This window comes from Acomys minous, assembly GCF_964271855.1.
Source record: "Acomys minous genome assembly, chromosome: 17".
In the NCBI taxonomy this organism is placed as follows: Eukaryota; Metazoa; Chordata; class Mammalia; order Rodentia; family Muridae; genus Acomys; species Acomys minous.
The window spans coordinates 32,439,506-32,465,179 of record NC_140500.1 but is presented as its reverse complement, the minus strand read 5'-3'; the positions used below and the strand labels follow the sequence as shown (position 1 = coordinate 32,465,179).

The 25,674-nt window shown below is 47.2% G+C and overlaps 1 protein-coding gene across 6 annotated transcripts in view; it reads right to left on the bottom strand.

Moving 5' to 3' along the window:
• Positions 1-25,674, bottom strand: part of SRGAP3 (SLIT-ROBO Rho GTPase activating protein 3) — a 229,215-nt gene that overhangs the window by 82,062 nt on the left and 121,479 nt on the right. For all 6 annotated transcript variants that reach the window (XR_014776192.1, XM_084765997.1, XM_084765993.1 and 3 more), the window contains exon 3: positions 16,218-16,380. Coding sequence is in view for 5 of the 6 variants with exons in the window: in XM_084765997.1 (XP_084622123.1) it covers positions 16,218-16,380 (163 nt within the window). In the remaining variant the exon portion in view is untranslated. The remainder of the gene's footprint in view (positions 1-16,217; positions 16,381-25,674) is intronic.

Here is a 25,674-nt window from a genome sequence, read left to right as displayed (position 1 = left end):
TTAGATCACAGAAAGAAATGCCAGCCAGGCAGAGCCAAGAAGCGTTTTTCCTGGTGGCACTTCCTGTGAAATGCTGACTACAAAGACTTGCATACAAGAAGAGTGCTCTGAGTGCCCTGGGATACGCCATGGCTGCAATGTGGTTAGACAGGAGGCAGGGGCAGGCGGGTTTCTGTGAGTTCCAGGACAGCCTGGTCTAGTGTGAGTTGTGGGACCGCCGAGGCTACACAGAGACCAGTTTTAGGGGGCAGGAGAATTAAAAGGTGGCCATTTTCATCATTCTTTGTCAAAATAAGTAAACAATAATTTACATCATCATTAGATAAAAATGACAACGTTTCTCTTGTAATGACACAGTTCCATTGCCATGAGTATCGTGTTATGTGTAACCTGACTTAGTTTTAATGCAGGACTAATTATGCTTTTGAGGGGAACTCTTAAGACTTTATTGCAGAACTGAGGTGTAGCTCAGGTAGAGTGAGGACATAGAACACATAGGATCTGGGTTTGGAGTCCAGTACCACACCCAAAAATGCCCTCCACCCCCAGTAACAACAAAAGGCCTGCCTTAACACAGACCCTAGGACTTCTGAGCTACATTTCAAAGGTTTTATCCTTAAGGTCAGTCCACATCCCATCAAGCTACCTCGAGGATGGGCCACTTCCAACACTAACGCCATCCTCTGTGCCTCCTACCTTTGGAGTGTTCCTCCGCTCCCAAACTCAGGCTGAAACCTAACCCTCAAAGCCGCGTGGAAATGATATGGAAGCAGTGGGGACTAGTTCAGGTTAGGAGGACTGGCCCCCTTAACAGGATTAGTGGCTTTGTACAAGGAGAGAGATGCCAGGTAGCCCCAACTCCTCTGTCTCATGATGTCATCCTTGCACAACCTTGGGGTTGGTCCTCCAGCGTCCCCACCAACCATGGGCTTCCAGCCTTCGGAACTGTGACCAGAGCAAAGTTTTACTCTTTATAGATCCCTTACTCCGTATCACTCAGTCACAGCAACACAAAACACGGACAGTATCTAAAAACAGCACTGTCTAACTATGTTGAGGGAGGTCCCTCCTAGGCCAAAAAGACAGCTGTCACACGTTCTCTCTCTATGCAGATCCTAGCTTCAAACCTTCAGCCTTGTCTTTAGCTACAGTAGTACCTGTGGAGCCAGGAAGCTAGAAACAGGCCACTGGGTGCGGGTGGATGCTTCACAGGAGAGGGAATGGTAAAACGCAAAGTAAATGGAAGTAAGAAGTAGGAACCCCAAGGGCCAAGGCAAGGAAGGTCCAAGCGTGGAGGGGAATGAGGGAATGAGGGAATGAGGCATCGGCCGAAGGCTTCACCAAAATGAAGGGTGCGTGAAAAAACTCTATGGAAAACAACAATCTTATAATGCAAGTAAAAATGTCAATTCATGTAATAAGAGAACAGAGGCATCATGAAAGGAAACAGGAGAAGCACCCCGAGGAAAAGGTTTGGGTGGGGAAGGAAGGATTGAGGAAAAGAGAGCGTAGGAGATGGGTCAGCCAAAATTAAGGATACATGACTGTCCCCGCCCCCCAACGCCCTCTATTTGTTAAAGGTGTGGGTTAGTGCAAAGACTCGTAACAGGTATAAGCGTCAGTAACTCTGAGTGCTCATCTACGAAAGAGTCATCTATGTCAACCTCCCGCCATCCAAGGCTCAGGAACTTCACAGAAAAAAGGGCAAAAAGAATGGGGAAGAAATCTGGGCCAGCCTTCTAGACATGACACAGTTTCCTTGGACATAACTCACAGAGGCTGCCGCCTGCAGAAGACCATCACAAGACCAAGCCAGCCAGAATTCCAGCACAGACGAGGGAGGAGCTGCTGAGGGGCTGAGAGCCACACTGGTTTGGGGACATTGCCAGTGGTAGGTTGTCTGCGCTCCACTGGATGGCCACACCCCTGTGTGTGTATGGACAGCAGGGACTGGACTCAGCAGGTTACTAATAACAGCTTTTTGCTTTGTTGTCATTGTTTGTTTGCTTGTTTGTTTGTTTTCAAGACAGGGTTTCTCTGTGTAGCCTTGGCTGTCCTGGACTTGCATTGTAGACCATGCCTTGAACTCTGCCTCCTCAAGTGCTGGGATTACAGGTGTGTGTGCCACCACGCCCGGCAACAGTTTATGTTTTGGAAGATGTGAAATTGGGAGGGATATGGGTGGCAGGGTAGGACGAAAAGGTGGAGGGCGATCGTGTTAGATAGACACAATATAAATGTGGAAAACTTCCAAAGAATAAAAAAATTTTTTTCAAAGTAAATAAAACTTACTACTGTCTTAAAATGTTGGGTTGGAAGCTGGGAAGATGCCTCCAAAGGTAAAGACACTTGCTACAAAACCTGACAACCAGGGTTGTCACCTGGAACCCATACGTGGGACAAGAGAATTAATTCCTGCTAGTTGTCCTCTGATCTCCACATGTGCTATCTCACACGTGCACGCGTGCACACACGCGCGCACACACACACACACACACACACACACACACACACACACACACACACACACACCACCCTATGCCACACCAATCAATCAAACAATGTAAAAACTTCATAGATGTTGATTTAAATAGCAAGGCTCCTCCCTTAATTTCTCCAAGGAGACCATTTTAAATAGGTCTGTAGGACACTCTCGGTCAGGAGTAACCTGTATTGACTCTCAGTCATCTCTGGCGGGGCGGGTTCTCCTCTGTCTCATCAATCCCCTCTGCAGCTAGGCCTGGCTGTCTTCTCTCGCCTTTGCGAGTAGATGGTTGCATGCTGGGCCACAATCCAGGGCCATTCCAGAATCCATCTAATTCTGGGGTTCCAAGTAAACAAAAGCAAACAGATACAATGAAACAACAGAACCTAAGTCTCCTTCATTCCTAAGTCCTGACACATCCTGCTGTCTTCCTTCTCTGGCTTCTTGCCCATCAAATCACAAACGTAAGACCCCTGGGTGCTCCATATTCAGATAGCTATGCTAGTGAGCACTGGCCAGTGCACAGAACCATTGTGCTCTTTCTTATGTCCAGAGCAAAGGCTTAAAGATGTGTGCCAGAGAGTGTGGACCTAGCAGCTTGTACCCTGAACACATTGGCTGCAACCAATAAACAGCCAGCGCCCCCTAGATGGGTCTTAAGTCACCCACGGCAAGGTTCTGTGTGTTGTTGCCTAGTCTCCTTCCCTCAGAACACCTTCCTCAACGTGGCTCCTGCCTTCCCTCCACCCTGACCTTACACAGTCTTCTACCCTCTATTAGTTTACTTTTCCCTGTTCTTGGCCACCCCATGGCTTCTTAGAACTAAAGTGTCTCCTGCTGCTGTAGCTCCAAACAGAATCACTCCTCTTTAAGGGCACACCTGGCCTCACAGCCTTGTCCTCCTCCTGGTCTCTCCTTTCCCCTCCTCTCCTTGCTCCTCCTCTCTTTCCCCCTCTGCCCCTTCTTCCAACTCAGCAGAGGTTCTCAGCATCTCCTGGGGACATTTTGTCTCAGAAAGCCTCCTCTTCAGAGCACTTAAATAACTGGCCTGAGGGCACCCAAGGATTCCTCACAGCTGTACTTTGAATGTACAAAGGTCCCACAGGCTCCTGTAGCTGCTGAGCTTGCTTCCCAGCTGGAGACATTGTTAGGGGAGGCTGTGAAATTCGAGGAGGTAGAATCTTGCTAGACCAAGTGGGTCCTTAGGAGCGGGTCCGGGGGTATTATAAACTAGCCCTACTTCCTGTCCTCTCTCAGTAACTAGCTGCCTTAGACTCCTGACACCATGCCTTTCCCACCACAAAAGATTGCTTCATCTCAAAACTGTAAGCTAAAGTAAACCCCTCTCCTCAAAGTGGACTCTTGGTAAGTACTTGGTCACAGCAATGAGGAAGCCACTAACACAGCCATGAAAGCGTGACTGACATAGTCAGGATAGAAGTTTCTGCATCTCTAGTGCTGCTACTATTAGTAATAATCACAGTGCCTGCTCTCGTCATCATTCATAACAGTGTTAATGCTGTTACTACAAGTGGCACTGTCCTTGTAGATTGTGACAATGCTAGCTACTCCTTCTGGGCCACCTGGTGTAGGTTGAGCACAACACTACTGCTTTCTCAGATGCCTGTGTGAGCTTAGACCAGGCATTTGGGGGAGGCACTGATTCGGACCCCACTGGAACTGGATGCAGATCAGGATGCAGATGCTCACTAAAGGGGCATCATTTGCCCGCTGCTGTTAGGACAAGTGTGCTGTTCTCTATCTTTCCATTCTAGAGCCTGGGTGAGGAAAAGCCTTTTTTTTTTCTTTTCTGTTCTGTTGTTGTTTTGAAAACATTTAAAAATAATCCCAGTACAAGGATGTCTAGAAAGCATATTGATATTTACAAAGCTCTGCTTCGGATCTTTGTACATATCAGATAGCATCTAGTCCTCTGTGCCATTTTATAGACTCAGTTGTCATTGGTGACTAAGTCCCTACCCAACCTCTGGCTTCCCTGCAAGCAGAGATGGTGCAGAATTCTGGCCTGTATCTCTGTGGGTATAGAACTTACCAGAAGTAATCTTTCTTGGCTAGGTCCTGATGGTGGCTGATAATTTTTCATTTTCTTTTGTTTGTTTGTTTGTTTGTTTGTTTCTTTCTTTCTTTCTTTCTTTCTTTCCTGCTAGAATCTCTTACAGATGAGGAACTAACACTGAGAGTGGGAGAACCTCCTGTCCTGGGAGTATGCAAGACCAATTTCTTATAAAAATTTTCAGCGCCTCAGTTCTGCGTTTGGTATATTCTCCTTCTCAGTGCTAGTTTCAAGCCTATAGATGCCCTTAGGCTTATAGGTTCCATTCAAAACACTGCCAATCATTTGTTACCACAGAGTCGCTGACCTAAGACATTGCTTTGCCTCCCCATCACTTAACAACATGAACTTCTCTTTTTGCATCAGCAATTTAAAAAATATCTTTACTCATGTTCACCCATTCACCCACTTACCTACACATCCACCTATTCACCCGCTCCCCACCCATCCACGCCCCTAACCACCACTCACTCACCCAGCCACCCATTTATTCATCTATGCACCCAACCTCCCATCTACTCACCTGTCCGTCCTTTCCTTGGTATTTTTATACCATCTTCCCTAACCGAGGCCCTGAGGCCATTCTCCCATTCTTGTGCTTGTAAGAAAATGTGTGTAACAGTATGTAACTTCCCCCCTTGGTTCAGCATGTCTGTCTTCAAAGATATCAAATGCATGAGCAAAATTAATCACCCTTCAGCACGGCTCTGAGCACTTCACTAGAAAAATAGACTCCTTAAATGAAGGAAGCTCAGTCAAGGACCTTCAGGGGGTCTCTGGTGTCCAGAAACCACAACACAACCCTCTGCCTGATGCTCAAGAGTCTTCCTGACCCAAGCTGCCTTCACTGCTTTCCACTCTCACTGTAAAGTCTCCAATATTTAAAACTCGCAGAAAGCTGCTCTTTGAAATGACTTTAGGGTGTGAAATGTTGCGGAGACAACCCAAGTGTTCTTGCTCTCTTCCTCCCCTCCCCCACTCCTCATGACTGTCCTATGGCTCGTGTGTGTTCTCCCAGGTCCACATAAACCTGGACTTATTCAAGACCGGGGCCTAAAACACATGAACAATGGAATGTTTTCACCGGGGCTCTACATCTTACTACACACGCTCCTCTGTGTTTGAGGGAGATGGTTGAGACTGGCTCTTTCTAGCTCCTGCTGGCTTCAAACTCACAGTCCCCCCTGTCCAACCCTCGCAGGCACTGGGATTATAGCTCTGTACTACAATGCAGGAAAAACATCATACGTGACCCGCCGTCTCTCACCTAACACATATTTTCAAGTTTTATCCGAATTGATAACTAACAGAAGTAGACCCTTGGCCTTAATTATTTTATACTGATTTGGCATGTGACTGACACAGCTATTTAATTATCCACTCACTTAATGGGCATCAGGTCCCTGGAGCTGGAGTTCCAGAGGGTTGTGAGCCACCGTCTGGGTGCTGGGAGCCAAACCCACGTGCTCTGCAAGCGCAGCCAGTGCTCTTAACCTCAGAGCCATCTCTCCAGAGCCCAGAACAGGTGCTTACCAAGGAATTATCTAGATCCGGGTGAATGGCAGGCGTGTCTATGGGGCATTGTCTTGATTTTTCATTGCCCCAGCCTCCTGTGGGCAGCACATTCCCCCAGGAAGGGCCTGAATTGTGTAAGATAAAGGAAGCTATCCCAGGATAAGCAAGGTAACAACATGGATCCCCATCTTCTCTGTTCTTGAGTGTGATGTGGCTGTCAGAGTTCCTGCCTTGACTTCCCCGAAACTACAAACTGTAACCTGCAACTGTGAGCCAAATATTAAACTGTAGAAGACATCTCCATAAGAAGCTGTGTGTGCACTGAGGGCACAGAGCATCTTCACGTTGTACTTAAAAGTGGAACTGCTTGGTTGCAGACACTGTACTTCTTCCTCCACTAATGACACTAGACAACTTACTTCCTATGGCAGTCCCCGACACTCTACCTACTGGTTCAATCCACCCAGCACCAAGTTGTGTCTCAGCGCCCTCTGATTACCAGGAGGAGCATCCTTTTCTAAAGTTTTAGTATTGCAGTTACATCTTCTGAGACCTGAGCAGTTGGATCTCTTATTCTGCTCTTATTGGGCTGTTGGCTCTTTTCTTGTGTGTTTGTAAAAGCTGACTTTATTTTCTGGGCATTAAAATTTTATTAATTCTGTGAAGATTAAACATTTTCCCCTTGTTTCAAGTGTATTTTGTCTATCATTCCATTAATTATTTTGTTGTAGTAGAGATGGTTTTTAAATTATATAACAAAAGTATTTATATATATATATATATATATATATATATATATATATAGAGAGAGAGAGAGAGAGAGAGAGAGAGAGTTGGAGAAATAGCTCAGCAAGTAAGAGCACATACTACTTTTTCAGAGGACCCAAGTTTGGTTTCCAACACCCTCAGATCCAGGGGATCTGATACCCTCTTTTGGATTTCATAGGCATTGGCACAAAATGCACATATGTCACAAATCTCTCTCTCTCTCTCTCTCTCTCTCTCTCTCTCTCTCTCTCTCTCTCTCTCTTTCTCTCTCTGTCTTACACACACACACACACACACACACACACACACACACACATCTAAATTTCTTTCTTTTAAATTATGGATAATTTAAACATTTTAACTTATTTTATGCTATAAGTATTTTGTGTGTGTATATATGTGTGTGTGTGTGTGTGTGTGTGTGTGTACCACATGCATACTGGATGCCCCCAGAGGTCTGCAGAGGGTGTTAGATCCCCTGAAACTGACATTAGGAATTATCACAAGCCACTGTGTGGGTGCTGGGAACTGAACCCACATCCTCTTTAAGAGTAGGAGGCACTCTAACTGCTGAGCCATATCTCAACCCAAACCACAATAAAGTTAAAATTTTTAAATAATAAAAAGCTATAAAAATATTTGAAATGGCCAGGCATGGTGGCTTATACCATTAATCTCAGCACTTGGGAGGCAGAGGCAAGCAGATTTCTGTGAGTTCAAGGCCAGCCCACTCTACAACTGCAAGCCCCAGGCCAGCTAGAGATATATGAGGAGATCCTGCCTCAAAAACAAAACAAAAATATTTGAAATGGGAGGAGAAAGCCCATAATTTTGAACAATTTATGAAAAATGAAGAAATTACAATGGGAACTATAATATATATATAAATGGCAATGACAGCACCATATACCAAAACTCCCAGGATGTGGCTAATTTGTGCACCAAGGGCGTTATTCTGCAACCATGCTTCTTTCCTCACATATGCATTTTAGTGACACTGCCTAACTGAATAGGGTTGGCAAACAGGACTGTTATCAATTTGTGCATATTAATCTTATGAGCAGCCATGATGCAGGATGCATGACTTGCTAGTGGTGTCCCTCTTCATCAGGCCATGGGCATCTTAAGTGGTCTCAGTCCCCCCCTTTTCGGGGGGGGGTTCTTAAATAGTAAGAAGTTAGAAGCATCCCTTTTAGAAGTCATGGGTACCTCTCCCCTCCATGTTGGACAGACTAGAGGCCCTAGTCAGAGTAATAAGGCAAGAAAAAGAAATAAAAGGTTAAAAAAAAAAGGAGACAAACCCACCATCTTTTAGAAGCAACTGGTGGGTGTCTTCCCAAAATTTTTTTAACCTTTGCACCCTGAGTAAAACCATCCTAGCATCCCATCTCTAGCCTTCCCTCACTTCCTTCCTTCTCAAAGGCCTGCAAACAAGGTTATTAATAACTAGCATGTATTGATTGCCTCCTGTGTGTGCTAGGTGGGCATCACATATCATCTTTTAATCCTGGACCACCCATAGAAAGAAGATGCTCACTAGCTCCATTATGAAAATGACAAAACAGTGAAAGGGATCAAGCTGCGCTCACATGGCTGAAAGTGGCGGAGACTCTGGTACAGTCTTTAAGCTCAGCCACAGTGCTGGTCCACCTCTCCCACTGACCTTTGCTTCTCTCATTCTCCCCAGAGCTCCATGTATCTGTTGAGGACACAGGCATGAAACACTCAAGCTCCCCTTCAGGACTGAGAACTTCTTCCTGGGAAATACTACCCATAAGACACCATGGCCAAAGGAGTGGCCTACCTAAAGATGCACCTGCCACACCCCCAACCCCGTAACTCCCAATGCACACACTTCTAGAGACAACCCACAGCAATGATTAAATCAGCATAAAAGTACTCTCGAGGCACACCTTGGGCAGCTCTGCAGGGCCATCTCAGTTTCTCTGTGACTCCACCGCACACTTTGTCCCTTGATGCCTCCCCCTCCTGACCTCTTTTCTTCTGCAGGTGGGGCTCCACATCAATCTACTCTGTACTCCCTCTGAGAGCCAGTTTCCTGAGGAAGTCAAGTTGGCATTGGCTCTAACCACCCGGCCTCACTGCAGTACTGAATCCCCAACGTCACCCCTTCCTGAGCCTCCCCCTGAATGAACGTGGGTGGGGATGACCACCCCGCCCCCTGCATCCACACAAACCATTTCTTCATGCCCGCTTCCATCTCTATACTACCCTGTGAGCTCCCCAAGGGAGGCCACTGTGTTTGGACATCTTCTGTGTCCTGTTCATCACCTGCCTCTACCACTGAGTCGGATGTATCTGGAGTAAAACAGAAGCCTCCACCTTCTTGAGTTGTCTTATCTATAAATTGGGGGAGTGGGGGTTGAGGACGATAGCTTCCACTCAAACCCGAATTCAGCACACGCAGAATGCTTAGGGCCTTGCACAGAATAAGCGCTCGCTAGTCCTTTCTTTGCTACAGTTGCTTATCTGCCATCATGCTTGCACTGGCCTGTGTATATTGACCGGGTGGGAAAGCCTGCTGAGGGCTGCTTCACGGGCTGTCTCCCTGGGAGACAGTGAAGGCAGGCTGAGGGCCTTCATCTCTTTGTTCTCCCCGCCCCAACGCAGACCTCACTGCTGGACCCTCCAGCATGCAAACCCTCACTTCACTCTCTCCTGCAAGAAAGAAAAATTGAAAAATAAACTTGGCTTTGAATCCAAGGCCGCGGCTGCTTTTGATCTCTGTTACAAAGCAAAGCAATTATTGGACACAAAAGCCCTGATTTATTTATGAAATGCCATGGACATCTTCGAGGCGGGGACGAGAAAACTCACTCAAGACCCGAGTCCTTGTTGCCACACAGTGAATGGCTGCTTTCAAACACTGGCCCCCCAAATGCCCTCTCGTCTCTTCTAAGAGTCTCTCCTCATTAGCGCTTTTTCCAGAATGCTGCAGCTTCCAACAATCAAATTCACATCACGGCCAGAGCAAGTAATTAAATTCCACAGGCATCTTAGTGCAGAATAATGGGTGGCTATTGTTAAGGAAGCTGAAGAAAAACAGAATGGGGCTGCCAATGGGATGGGCTTCAATACCTAGTCTCGGAAACAGCCAGAGGTAACGAGGGATGAGTGTGACACCCCGCGACCCTCCCAGCTGGTGTACCACATAGGGCTGGATTCAGAGCTGGGTCAAATACCTGGGTTTGGGCAAAACTATTGCCCTTAGAAGACACAGGGTTCAGTTTCCTTATCTGTAAAACAAGGAGGCTACAGTCAGCTGAGGGCTGATTAGGAATGCAGGTCCTCAGGCTGCACTCTAGACCTGCTGAATCAGCAACTGTAACGGTAGAGGCCAGTATCTGCACCAAACACCTCCCCAGGGAACTCTAGCCCAGGCTAGACTATGGCACTCACTGGTAGGCGGGTTATGTTTAAGGGTGAGACCATCAGCTCAAATGTAGGAAATGCCAGGGAAATGAAATAAAGGAGTCAATACAACCTTCTGGACAATATTAGGGAGGCTGGGCAGTGGAAAACACCATTTTGTTTAGTTTTGGTTTGGCATCTGTGAGTCAGGGTCTCAAGTAGCTCAGGCTTGTCTAAAACCACTATGTAGCTGAGGCTGGCCTTGAACTCCTGATTCCCCTGCCCCCATCTCCCAAGTGCTAGGATTATAAGCATGCGCTACCACACCAAGAGTGAAATCTCCAAGTTTTGAAACATTTTCTCTCATTGTAGTGGTTTCCAACCTATGGGTCAAGACCCCATGGGGAAAAAAACATATTTACATTATGATTCACGACAGGAGCCAAATTACAGTTATGAAGTAGCAACGAGAATAATTTTATGGTTGAGGGGGATCATCACAACATGAGGAGCTGCATTAAAGCGTCGCAGAGTTAGGACGGTTGAGAACCGCTCTTAATTTAACAAGGAGCAAACGGATTACATCTAAGAGCTGAATTCAGCTTAGGTTGCCATTTGCACCCTCGGTTCTGGCGTGCCTCTGCTCTCTGTGGTGATCTACTCTGCCTTGCTCCAGAGCCCCCAACACCCCTTCCCCGCTTGGCAGTCTAATATTTACCCTTCAACACCACACCTCAGCATCACCCTCACTGTTAACCCATTCTCGAATGCCAGCCCCACTTCCTGCATCCCAACAGAAAGGACTCAAACACAGAGCCAACACATTGTCACTAGAAGGTGTGTAGGTTGCTTTTCTATTGCTATGATAAAGACCACACGACCAAGCAACTTATAAAAGAGAGTGTTTGATTGGGCTCAGGGTTCCAGCGGGTTCGAGTCTGTGGTGGTAGAGTGAAGGACGGAGGTATAAAGAGCCGAGAGCTCACTTCTTGAACCACACACCAGAGGCAGAGAGAAGGAGCCTTGTGAAACTCCGAAGCCTGGCCCCCGTCACACACTTCCTCCCTCTAGTAAGGCTACAATTCCTAATTTTCTCCAAACAGCTACTGAGCGGGAACCAATGCTTGAGACTCATGGGAGACATCTCGTTTAAGTCACCTCAGAAGGCAACACAGAAGGCAAAGACGACACGAAGAAGTTACGACATGGGCCTTCCCAACAGAGGAGTCTATGCCTCTCGAGAAAACTACCTTCCGGCTGCCTGAAAAAAAATCACTCAAGTCATTTGGCCAGAACCTAGTAAGATGAAGTTTAAAAGGGACACACATGGTGAGGGAGGCACAGAATTCAGGCCAGATTTTAAAAGAATTGATGTTAAAAACATCTAGAGGTTTCTGAGACATGACCATTGAGTTGAAGTGTTGAGATAGCCCTCTCTGCTCCAAGCTGGTCAGGCCTTTCTCCTGGTTGTTTCTCACCATGAACTACTACAGGGCAGAGGAAACTCAGCAGGACCCACAGGGACCATGGGGACCCATGGTGAGAAGCTTCAGGGGAGAGCACAAAGCAAACCATAGAGAAGATTCGAGTGAACAGAAACGTTCATCTCTAGGCAGCAAAGACCCGGATGGATCATCTTGATTTCTGTCTCCAAGCAATGGACAGGTTTCTGCATTTACTGGGTATTTGTAGTCCTCAAGGGAGTGACCAGAGCAAAACTTGTAATATTTCATTTCTGCATTGAAGGGCTGGTTATTGATCACAGCTGTCCCCAGACAGAATGAGCAATCCTGAGAGGAAAGGCAAGGCACATCCTTTGCGGAGAGATACCTAGTTAAGTATGATTTAAGAAAAAAAAAAAAGACTAGATACAGAGCCCAGTGGCCATCTATTTTCTCTTTCTTCTCAAAAAGAGACCCCAACCCTCACCCTCACCCATCCTCAGCCCTGTGGATCAGCAAAGTCGAGCACTTCCTGCTCCAAAGGCTAGCATCTTCCTACACTTAGGTGAGAGAGTTTCCTGACCACAGACACAGGGTGAAGGGTGATCACATGACTTGCTGGGCCAATCAGTGCTTGGAAGATCTAATGCCAGATAAAGGGACTTAAAACAGGTAAGATGTAAGCCTGGGGCTGCTGGGAACCACCTGGTCAGGAGAGTGGGGCAAGCTAACTTTAAAAAGGCTCCTCATCAAACCTCTGAAAAACAGGAAGCAAACTATTTTCTGATAATAATCTTTGTGTCCCTAGAAGCCCCCCATGCCTGAAGCCAAGGTCATCTTGGAAAAGCTGAAAACTTTTTTTTCCCCCTCCAAGCAGGTTGAACTGTATTTCTGTTGTCCACAGCCATGGGTCCTGATCATTTCAATTTCCTCTAAGATCTTCAGTTCCATGTGGCTCTGCCTGAACCAGACCCCTTCCCTTAAAGCCTTTCCCTGGAGCCAGGGACTGAAGGCAGGGCTAATCACACACAGCTAGTCAAGAGTCAGTCTCTGTTTGAGACATCCCAAGCCCTGTTGTTATGGAACTGTGGAGGGAGGGAGGTGTCACAGTCTGTACCTAAGTCAGGCCTAGCAACCTGCCTTCAATAAACCAATAACAAGAGCCAAATTACAAGTGGAAAGCAGAAAAAAGAGATTTATTCAATGCTGGCCACCTTGAGAAGAGGAACAAAAAGATCCAAAAAAAACCCTCAAGTCCATCCGCAGGGTCCTGTAGTGAGACAGAAGTTTGAATAGAGGGCCAAGGATACACACATCTAAACTGTTCTAATGCAAGTGTGGTCCCACCCACTCACCCACCTTTGTCTGGGATTCAGTCTTGCTCTGAAAGGTGTTCTGACATGTTGTTAAAACTGTGTGATGAAATCTCTTTCAGGGAGACAAAGACACATGCACAGACACAAACGTGAGCACATACACAAATGTACACACACACACTCACACATATCCACACACAAACAGGCACACACACATGCACACACACACACACATATACACACACACTTACACACTCACTCATTAAGTTGGCCCGGTTATACTTGAGTTCACTCTATGGCCTGAGCTGGCCTTGAACTTACAATGAACTCATGACAGCTCAGCCTCCAGAGCAGCTGGACGACAGATCTGTAGCACTAGGTGCTATGAGTTTCTGGAATTTGCAGTGCTGCCACTTCTCCTTAGAGCAGAGTCCGCATGGGCTGGGGAGCAGCTCAGTTTGGTTAAGAGCACTTTCAGCCAGAGGACCCAGGCTCAGTTGCCAGCACCCACATGGCAGCTCCAGTTCCAGAGGACCTAATGTTCTCTTTTGCCCTTCACAGGCACTACATGCAAGTGGTACAAGCACACGCATGCAGGCCAAACATTTATGCACATAAAATTAAAAAATAAAAATAAAAAATAACCAAATAAAAACAAAACAAACAAAAGATCCAGACTTTCTGTGAAAGGAAGAACAAAGAATGAAGAAACAGTGAGAATCAAGTTGGACAACACGCTGATCTGGGAGAGGGTGGCAGGCAGGGCAACTACGTCAGGCCCACCGGAAGGACTCCTGACCCCCTGCAGCTCTACTCCCAGAGCAAGATTGGGTGGGTGGTCAGGAAACAGCCACCTAGCACTAAGATCCCAGGTTGCCTACATGCTTTGTGCCAGGGGCCACTAGCAAGCTTCCATTTCTTGGGTGGGTTCTGAGTGCCACACCTTGTGCTGTCATTTGACCTGCCTCTGTTTTTCCAAGGGGTCCCCAGTGTAGCCATTGTACCAGACCCATTTCCCAGATGAGAAAACTGAGGCTTAAAGAGACTGGCCAGGGTGGTCAGGGAGACAGTACAGAGATAAACTCTAAAAGTCCTGCCACACTGACGGCAAGGGGCTGGAGCCACGTTTGGGCTCTCCTTGAAGCTACCCCAGGCTTTCTCCCATCTATATAAAATGGGGTGTATCTCCTCACCACTTGTCCAGTGCTTAGTCCAGAAGTGGCTGAGATCAGTGCAGCAACTCTCCCTATATGAGGAGCACAGGGCTTAGCTCCTAGTTTTATATATCATGTGGGCAAAACAAAGGGACCTGGCTGGGCTACATCAGCCAGGCACACTTGTGCCTGACACTCTCGCAGCCCACAGGGGCCAGGTCACTTCCTTTGTTCTACAGGACAGGCCTGGTAACAAGGCAGCCAGGAGCTCAGCTGTGGACATTTTTCATTATTTTCCACCCTGTTAACCTCCATCACAAGTCAGGCTGCTGTCAGACTAAATGAGAACAGCAAAGATTTATCTCACTTGTCCCAGGGCTCAATTCTGAAAAAAAAAAAAAAAAAAAAAAAAAAAGAGCCTTCATTTCCTAAAGGCCTTGGCGACCCTTTCTCTCCGAGTCCTTCCCACCCAGGGAAAGGCAACAACAGCAGCAACCAGGGACCGCACCGGGATTAGGACTCCGAACCAGCAGACAGCTAAAGCTTTTCAGCTGGCCTTTGTGAAGCACCGTGGGATTTTTTTTTTCCCCTTTTGGCACTGCATTTACCTTTCTAATTATGTTTGCTTATGCAAATATTAAACTCAGACCACATTTCATAAACACAGCATTAAGAGGAGACCAGAAACGTACTGAGTGGTGGGGAGGACATGGGCCGGAGACTACAGTTCCTCTGTAGATGTCATCCTCAAAACAGACGATTGAACAGAGGCCTTAGAGAGGTGATTCTACTTCAGGTCAGCAGCTTGTCCCCTTCCGTGTGTGTCTACCCTGGGTCACTGGATTACTAAATTGGTACCTCAGAAGAAAAGCTGAGCTATGATTGCTGCTGTCCTAGAGTCACAGCCAGCTTTCACAGAGCAGGGCCAGGGTAGCCTGTGCTCCAACTCCCCCCAAGGGTGTTTCCAGCCCACTTCACAAATGAGGAAACAGAGGCACAGGTGTAAGCCACAAGCCTGAAGGTACACGGGACACATGGGTTTTTTAAAAAGATAGTACCAGGGTTATTTTCTTTCTAAAATGTTAAAAAGTCTAGTCTCCTCCTGAGCTTCTTCTAGGAACAGCATGTCCGAGCTTCACACAGGCCCCAGAAGCTGCCGATTTCAGCCTCTCTCAACAGACAGAGGATACGGCTACATGACACACCCATTTTACAGAAAATTCAGTTCTTCACACATTTACAAAGAGCCTCCTTTTTGCCAGACATTGTGTAAAAAGCCCTGACAAAGGTTTCAGAGGGGCATAAAAGGTGATGACTCTCCTCACCCTTGGCTCCTGGATATTTCCCCTGGTAAAAATCTTTCTTTTAGCAATGGGGTGTCCTGCCAAAGCCTTAAGAAAACAAATCAGCTTTTGAGCTTATGACTGTCATTGTGGAAACTGATCCTAAATAATAATGGATATGGAAAAGAGCTCACAGTGGGGCTTTTTTTTCAGAGTAGAATAATGGCATTTACCAAAGTGCTCAACAGAAAGCGATCAAGTGCATAGGTCAAGGTAAGTCAATATAACAAAATACTATGCAGCCATTCAAAACAGAAGTAAATTTTCAATGAGGGAAATTTGTGACAGAGAACATCACATAAGTTTGGTAGGTGACATAAGTAGGTAGTAATATCAAATACATGGTATGATCATACACAAGGGAACACGTGTTTGCATCTAGAAAGTACATAAGTTATAAGTACTCACAGAAAATATGTTTGTATAGGTATACATAAGGAAATTTTTAGAGTTTCAAAGTGATTGACTGGTAAAAATTCTGTTGACTTGAATTTTTGTGCCCATGTCCACTTCCATTTTCCAGATTGCCTAGAATACATGTACACACCTAGCCATGCCAAGGTTTTTACTCTTGTGGCCATAAGTGTGAAGGTGGCTAAGTATGCACAGTCTTTCAAAAGCAATTGCAGAGGTCAAAACTGAGCTGGGAGTGTACGCTGTCTTTCTGGTCCCTTGTCCCCAAACTACATCTCACCATGACAGTAGACTATTGTCATAGCCAGTGACCTGGGCAGATAGGGCAGCTCACCTTTTTGAAGAGTCTGATGACATCCTCACTGATCTGGGAGAGGCGGACGATGACATTGTTCATGAAGATGTCATTGAGGGTGGCATGGTCTCGGCTCTCCCGCCGGGTCTGATGCAACACCAGATACCAACAGTTGACGGGAGAGAGGAGGCACTGGTCCTTCCTGCGGGAACCAAGACAGCTCAGGTTGGCTTCACATCAGTTCACGCGGCCGTTCACTTCTGACCCTCACAGCCACCTTCAAAGTCAATCTTATTACACTTATGAGGATGACAGAGAACTAAGGTGACATTCCACGGTTACAGACTAGTGCTGGAGCTAGGCTTCGGGTCTCTGAGTCTATCTATGCCCTGGGCTGTGTACACTTCCCTTGGATGTGGCGCTTTCCACAAGCCCTTCTCTTTCATGAGAAGGGTAGTACCATAAATATTCACAGTTTCTAGGTCTGTGCAGTGGAAAAAACAAAGATGGTTCCTCTCCCCTAGCCTGCCTCCACTAACCCTGAGAGTCCCCTAGGAGCTTGTGACCTCCTAGAAACCAGTGTGACACCAACAACCTGGCGAGCGTTGGCCTGAAGGGGTCAGGTGCTGTGTGTGGGAGGAAGAGCAAAGGAAGATACAGTTACCTACAGGACAAATGAGCCTTTGTCCTGCAGTGACTGATGGAGTCTCAGACTGACTCTAGCTGGGCATGATGCTAAACCGGGATGTCACACTGTGGTCCCCTGGAAACCTATCAGAAATGCATTCTCCAGCCTTGCAGAATCAGAAGCACAGGGGTTAGGCCTGGCAATCCTAGCTTTAAGAAGCTCCCCCTCCCCCAGGCACTGTAGTGTCACCTGGAGTCTGAGCATCTTTCACTGTGTATCACTGCTTCCCAAGCTAATGAAACAACAGAAAAACTCTTTCTTGCCTCTACTTTCCCAAAGATCCCTCTGTGGGGCTCAGGAGAAGGTGTATACACTCTTCTGTTAGGAAAAAAAAGCAAATAAAATGCTAAACTCAAATGCAATCAATGACCCCATCTTGACACAAGGCATATCTGAGCTGGAGCTCTTGTTCTCCAAGCCTGAATCGTGCTCTTACTGCGCTTTCTAGTGTGGAAAGATATATTGGACGTGGCCTGCCCCTAGCCCCAGAGACCCCCAGCCTTGCCTTGTTCCACCTCTGTCCTCAGGGAGTTGGTTAAGGAAGTGCCACTGTGGCCAATGATCCTGAGGAAGGTAACTGCCGAGTCCCACTGTGACTGCACCTTCCTCACCAGAGCCCAATAGAGGTGTTGTATTCTGGGATGTTCCTCTCTCACCATCCCCCCTAGCTGCTGGAATTTGAGAAGGCAAGAAAAGAGGCTCTATTTAATGTCAAGGAATTTTTTTTCCATCACCAAATTGGCTGAAAATCTAGGCAGCAAAACATTTGGAAGTAAACTGGGATAGAGGCTGTGGTGAGAGCAGCAGCACTGGCTTCACTAGGGAACAATTGGAAATGCACATTGTCAAAATGGATACTCGACTGTCTAAGGAAATATAAAGAAGACACAACACTAAAGATTTGCCTTTTGCTGATACCCCTGAAAGATCTGGAGTGTTAAAATTCAGTCCCAGCTGGGATTCTTGTGCACTGATTTCATAGCAGGCCCTGGGTGGGCTGTGTTCACCCACAGGCAGCTATAGTGCAGATTCTGCCAGGGGACCCTTGTCAAGAGGCTGAGACTAAATAAATAAATAAATAAATAAATAAATAAATAAATAAATAGAAGGAAAGAGGAAGGAAGGAAGAACTGAAGAGGGAGGCCGTGTAGGTCAATAATGCAGATGCGCCCAGAGCATCTACTCTGATGGAGTTGCAGGAGGCCCAGGCATGCTCCTCTTCCTTTCTGTTTTCATGCCAGGTTCTTCCTGCCGGGGCCTGCACACGTGCCCTTCTCCCTACCCAGACCACACTTGCACTGCCTTCTTCCCTGACTGCCTCCTCTATTTCCTGTAAGTATAGCTCAACATTATATATACATATATGTGTATACACACATATAAAAAACATATAGCTCAACATTTCCTCCTCAAAGAGCAATCCTCTGACCATGTCTGAGCAGAGAACAGTTTTCAAGTGTCCTCTCTGGCATCCTGTAAGGGCTTGTTGGAAGAACAAACTGTCAGGAGCATTAATCAGGAACCCCAGCTGGGGTTGGCACAGCACCCTTCCTTCACAGGGCCTCCTGGGGATTCTGATGCCCGTGTGACTTTGAGAATGTCTACATTAAAGTTGGACCTGAATGTCTCCGAGTGGCCCATGTGTTAAACACTGGGTTTCCAATGTGTTGCTATTGGGAGATGGGAAAATCTATAAGAGACGGGAGGCCTTTCGTTCATTGAAAGAACAGCCCCATGAGACCCCAGCCCCTCTTCCCCTTCTCCATTTCCTGGCTGTGGGGTTATCAGCTCTGCTGTACCATGCATCCACACCATGATTGCTATGCCCTCTATCTCAGGAGACCTGAAAGCCCAATTATAGACTAAACTCTACAAGACTGTGAGCCAAAAAAAAAAAAAAAAAAAAAAAGGACTCCTCTCTTTATAAATTATCTCACGGAATTCCTTACAGTTACAGAAGGCTGCCTGACACATTCTGCCTTTAAGTTTCATGTCCCACCCCTCACCTTTCTGGGAGCTCTTAGAGAGCAGGTACTGTTTCTGTTGTACTCACTGTGCTCAGGGCTCAGGAAGGCAGCTACCGCAGCAGAGCGGATGCTGGGGAAGAGTGACCCTGGAGAAAAGTTCTCATTTGTACTGGGTTGTTGAAGGATGAGGATGGGGTTTTCGATCAGAGGGGTGTGTGTGTGTGTGTGTGTGTGTGTGTGTGTGTGTGTGTGTGTGTAAGAGACAGAGAGACAGAGAGAGAAAGACAGAGACAAGAGAGACAGAGTGAGAGAGACAGAATAACAAATTATCTCATGAAGCCCTGAATTCTGAGAATGCTACTAGAGGATTGTTGGAAATGAGGCTGGAGAGAAATGACAGAGGCCTGAGATGAGCGGATGTGGAGTGCCAGGCCAAAGTAGCTGGGACTCTGCCATCTAGGCCACAGAGTTTTGAGCCCATGTTAACACTGGAATAGTCTCAGGACCTTCTTAAAATACCAGGACAAAGTGAGTCCAATGCTCTAGGGTGGAGCTTGACATTGGTATTTTAAAACATTCTTCAAAAGATCTCCCTCTGTATTCAGAATTCCTGTTCTAGGAAGGAGGAAGTCACAGGGGTTATTCACAAGTATAACCAGTGTGTGTTTTGGAAAAAAAATCACTGAGGGAAAACTGGAGGGTGGGTAGGGTGAGGTGATACACTGGATACATGAATGGACAGATGAGTGATTGGGGTAGCTATGTAGGTAGGTGGTTGGATGGGATGGATGGATGGATGGATGGATGGATGGATGATAAATAGATAGATAGTAGATACATACATAGATAGATAAATTAGTTAGATACATAGATAGATAGATAGATAGATAGATAGATAGATAGATAGACAGATAGATAGACAGACAGATAGATGACAGATGAAGGTGGGTGAGTGGTTGATGGGTGGGTGGGTGGGTGGATGGATAGAAGACATGGATGATGAAGGGATACATGGATGAGCAGGTGGGTAAGTGGGGACATAATCACGAGCTAGAGACAGGAGTACCACTCATGAAGGAATCCTAGTTGGGGGAGAGGGAGATGGTGAATGCTGGGTGGTGGCACTGGGACCAATGAGTGCTAAAGAAACACTCCTCAACAGGGCACATTTAATCTTGATAAGCTGCTGGAAACAGGAGTGGGAGTGGAAGGAGAGAATGGTGAGTCTGAGATTTGGCTTTCGGGCACCTGGGAGGGAGCCAGTGAGACAAACCAAGAGGAGAGCTGCAGGGAGAGAAGCAGGTTTGGGCAGCGAACACTTCCCATCCTGCTTCCTACTGCTTCCTGGGTGGTGGAAAATGAAAGGATTAAAGGAGCGGTGCCATAATTGAGCTGTTACTGAAATTGCTTCAGGGGCTTAGCTCAATCTGGGATGCAAGGCTTGAACAGCATCTGGGGAACTAAATGTGTAAAAATTATGGACGTTTCAGAGGAAAACAAAGAGGCAAGTGATTTTGAAAGGACTCGGAAGTACTAGATTGACTTTAATGATGGCCTTTAACTAGGTTGCCTGGCCCAAGCGAAATGGTGGAAGACAGACAGACCAGAACCTGGGGGCCAGGAGGTGGCACAGCCCAGGACTGGATTGTAGAGGGGTGGAGGAGGGAGGAGGGAGGAGGGGGAGGTGCAGGAAGAGGAGGAGGTCAGGCAATGCAGCAGCAGCTAGCATGTGTTGAGGAGAGGTCTGGGTTCCTTCAGGCTTCCATTCGTCGTCTCCCTGTGTGAGTGCATGCGTCTGCATGTGTTCACGTGCACTAGTTCGCCTAGCACTGTGTGTGTAGAAGCTCAGATTCTCTGGTGAGCCTCTGCCTGAGCCTTCCACTTAGTAAGAAAGACACACAAGAGACACGAGCTGCTGCCGCAGCCTCATAAATGTATTCATGGGAAGGAGGCTGCAGAGCTTCCCCATGCCAGGCCCGGAAGTAAGGTGGTCATTGCTGTCTTCTTTCAGAAAGCATTTTCTAGACTGAGAATCAAAGGCAGAGCCTTCTGGGTGGAGAAATATGAGCAAAGGGCCAGCAAATGGGAGAAAGGGGCATCCCGATGAACTGACAGGCAGCTGAGGGGCCCCACATGATACTCTGGGGTGAGACCCATGGCAACAAACATGGCTGGGGAATGAGGCAGACCCCAATACAAAGGGTCTTCAAGTACCATTAGAGAGTCTGAGCTTCCTCCTCAGGCCATCAGGGAGATATAGAAGGGTCTAGAGCAAAGGAGTAAAGGGGTCAAAGTATCTTTTCAACCCTCCACAGTGGGACCCTGGGAGGGCAGGGGGTGATGTTCAGGTGATGGCCAAGAGAAAGGTTGGAATGATTCAGTGCTAGGGTATTGACTGAACCTGCAGGCCAACTAAGAAGGGGCTAGGGTGGGAGCTGAGGGGAAAGAATCCAGGGTGACACCCGCTTCCTGGCTGGGCACCCAGGGAAGTAGAAGTGGCATTTGGGGGAATGAAGAAAAGGTTAGAGGCTTGGCTGGGAAGGAGCCCCTCCCTCCTCGACCCAGAGAGTCTGACAAGGCTGCAATCAGGGAGAGGCACCTCTCCCCTCTCCCATGACTAGGAACAAGGAAGAGACAGGCAGGGACAGTGCCTTCCAAGCAGCACGTCCACACTGAAGCTCTGCCCAGCATGGGAAACAGCCAGCTCTGCCTTCCCATCTCCTGCCTGCCCTGTTTCCACTTAAAACGTGTGGTGTCCATGCAAACTAGAAGCTGGGCATGGCAGTTTGAATGAGAAGCATCCTCCGTGGGCTCCTCTCTCTGACCACTTGGTCCCTGGCTAGGTGCTATCTGGGGAGGAGCATCCTTGCCGGAGGAAGTACATCACTGGGGACAGGCTTTGGGAGTGTCTCACCCCACTGCCAGCTCTCACTCTTGGCTTCCTGTTTGTGATTGAATATGCGCCCTCTCAGCTCTCTGTTCTGGCTATCTGCTGCCTTAGCCATTATGGCCTCCCCTTTGGAACCATAAGCCAACAAAATAAATGTTTTCTTCCATGAGTCACCTTCAGTCATGGCTTTTATCACAGCAAGTAAAAGTATCAAAAACACTGGGTGAACTGTCCACAGCCGGGATAGAATTGGAGCTACCCGTTCTGGAGAAGGCTGGCATCTGTGACCTCAGCCACAGAGGTACCAGGCCCTCATGACCTCAATGGGCCACCAAGGTGAAACAAAAAGACACCTGAACCTGGGAGCGGTGCTCTCCATGTCTACCTTCTAGCGATGTGACCACACACAGGTCCCCTATGTTTGTGGCCTGGCTACTCAAACCATGCCACTGAACACCAGACCAGAGCTCCCTGGTCATGCTTCAGGGCTCACCTGTGCAATGCCTTTCTGGTGTGCATTCTGTAGGGCCAGGCTCCAAGATGACCTTGAGCACATGTGTGTGGCTCCTGTTCTCCACATAGCGGGTAGTGTGCTGGGGGAGGACAGAGCCACTGGAGGTGCCCCAGGTGTGGTAGAATTACACCGGCGGAGTGCTAGAGTGGAGGGGCATACTGTGCCATGAGGGCACAGAGCACGGGTCTTGAGGCCTGATTTCAAGGTTCGCTGAAGTATCTGTGAGGAAGGAGTAGGTAAGGTGGGCTCCTGAGAAGAATTAGAGGGGGTTGAGGGGAAGTACTGGAAGAGTGGCCCCCGTGAGGGGCAGGAGCTTGGTGCATGTATTTAAGGGACTAAGTAGATGAAGCACAGGAAACAAAATGCATAGGGATGGGAGTGGTACACAGTGAGGCTGCAAGGCTTGCAGGGATGCTGGGTCCTGGGATGCCTGCTGCATCGTCGCATGTGCCATCTGCATTGCTTTTTGCATCCTGGGACTACAGATGCAGGACAGAGGGTCAGGAACCTCTGCTTCCACTCTCCTTTTCCTGGGGTCACCTGTGGTCTTTCAAAATGGACCCCAGGGCTGATATCCAGCTCCCTCCCAGCTTGCCGCAGTCCCCTTTTTTAGAAGCCACCAGAATAAAGCGAGCCAGCCTTCCCTCATCTCAGGCACACTGCGAGCGACTCTTGCTTTTCACAACTTGCATCGAAGCCTCTCCTCGGCAGGCAGAAGCTGCTGAGCTAAGACGGAAGGGCAGAACTTCCACAGATGTACATATTTTCTTTTTTATGGCTAGAAACTAGCAATGAACACTTTTGGTGAGTCACAGCTTGCTTGCTTTGGCTAAGAAAGGTGGAAATGAGGTTCCAAGAGACTGAAGCTGGAGAGGCCAAGCCTTGCCAAGCTGGTGAGTTAGGAAAATGAAATTAGAGCAAGCTAGCTCTGCCAGCTTCCCGGCTGGGGGCTGGAAAATTCCGCTTAGCCAACAGAACCCAGATCCAAGCCTGCAGAACCCAGGAGGCACGTGAATCTAAACCCAGCATCCTGGGATCTTGGGATCTGCAGAGCACAGGCCCTGCAGCTGACACCCTCTCTGGGCATCAGATCTCTGTCTTTGGTCAAGTCCTAAAACCCTTGTCCCATTAGGAAACACCTGGGCAATCTCACCATCTCCTTTCCCGTGAGCCTCTGTGCCCTGGCTTATCTAACAGAAAAATGAACACGACACATGCTGTATACAAAACCAAGCAGAGGAAGGGCCTTCCCAAGACTCATCTGGCCAGTTATTCCACCCTTCAACTGTAGGTCATGAGGATTCACCATGACTGGCCTCCAAGTCCCTTGTCTGTCCAACTAGGGTGATAGTTCCTCTGATTCTCCATGTCTCACTAGAGTTCCAGGAAGGATGCATGAGCTAAAGGTTGGTGAATGAGGTCCTATATAATTCTTAAGCTCCACCATTATTCTACTTACTGAATTGGATGGATACATGAACATCCATGAGCTGGATTCCTACATCCACAGTGCTCTTTAAATCAACCCATCATTCTTAATACAAAAATAAGAGTGCTGTTGATGTGTATATGAGATATATGTACTATCCATACACAGCTAAGCCACAACCTGGTTATATTTTGTAATTCATCGATTATGATCTCTGAGGATTCCAGGGAACATATGTGGGAGCAGTGAAAACAAGATGGAAAACTAAGAAGAGGAGAAGGGGCTGCAGCCATCAAAAAGAGCCTAGAAAGCACTGCCACGGAAGAGAAAAAGAGATGTGGTAATGAAAGGTAGAGGACAGAAGGTTTTTAAGATGATGGAATGTGGAAGACAGAATGTGGAAGACGGAAGGTGGAAGACAAAATGTGGAAAATGGAATATGAAAGATGGAAGATGGAAGATAGAATGTGGAAATGGAATGTGGAAGGCGGAAGATAGAAGATTGAATATAGAAGACGGAAGGTGGAAGACAGAACGTGGAAGATGGAATGTGGAAGAAAGAACATGGAAGGTGGAAGATGGAATATGGAAGACGGAATGTAGAAGATGGAATATGGAAGATGGAATGTGGATGATAGAATATGGAAGATAGAAGGTGGAAGACAGAACACGGAAGGTGGAATATGGAAGATGGACAGTGGATGACAGAATGTGGAAGGCAGAAGGTGGAAGATAGAATGTGGAAGATGAAGTATGGGAGGTGGAATGTGGAAGATGGGATGTGGAAGACAAATTGTGGAAGATGGAAGGTGGACGATGGAATGTGGAAAAGGAATATCAAAGATGGAAGGTGGAAGACAGAAAGTGAGATGTGGAAGATGGAACATGGAAGACAGAATGTGGAAGATGGAAGGTGAAATGTGGAAGATGGAGGGTGGAAGATGGAGGGTGGAAGATGGAGGGGGGAAGATGGAGGGGGGAAGATGGAGGGGGGAAGATGGAGGGGGGAAGATGGAGGGTGGAAGATGCAAGGGGGAAGACAGAAGGTAGAAGATGGAAGGTGGAATGTTGAAGACAAAATGTAGAAGATGGAAGCTGCTGTCTTTTTCCAAAGAAATTTATAAAGAACTTTCCCTAGTCATTGTTTTCTTTTTTTTAATGCTTGCCATAAATAGAAGGTAACTGAGAAAGTAATTTTAAGGGAAACAAACAGCATTATGCATTCTTAGGCGGGTGCTGAGGCCTGAGGTTTGCTGAAAGGAGCATGACAGAGGCTCTCTTCTCCAAGCTGAAAGAGAATTTAAGTTAGGCCTTAGGGAGCACAGGGGAGCCGCGCTTCATTTGAAGGAGCACTGAGTTCTGCATTGTGTGATGAGAGAGACAGAGGCAGAGATAAAGACAAAGAGACAGAGATTAGAAATGAGTTCCTGTGGGCTGGAGAGATGGCTACCCCGTTGAAGGCTAGGCTCACAACCAAAACTATAAGAAATGGTTCCTTGCTTTCAAGTACCCAGCAGGAAGAAGGCCATATGCCAGATCTACAAACTGTATGGTTCCTTGAGAATCTGACCTGAGCTCTCTGAGACCCACAGCTAGCCAAGCCGGAACAGAAGCTTTCACAGGAGCCTTTCCTAGACCCCTGATGCCCACCCAGGTCTACATAGATAGCTGACTCTTAGCAAGTACCAGCCCAGGCAGAGAACCGAGGAAGTGGACCTACCATGTGGCAGTGCAGCCAGAGGCACTTTTGCATTTGGAGTCTGGTAAACTAATTCGAATGCTGCCTATAGTACCTGCAACTACAGCTGTGTACTAAGCAAATTAATTTCCCTAAACCTTATTAGTTTCAACTGGGAAGATAAAGATGTATCTGCCCTGCATGTCTCAACATAAGATGACCATTATTCACCTGAGAGAGCATGTGGCACAGGGGAACGTAGACTGATGTGAGAGAACCTGGAGACTAGACAAATTATTAGTGCGATTATGGCCATGGAAGCAGTCATAA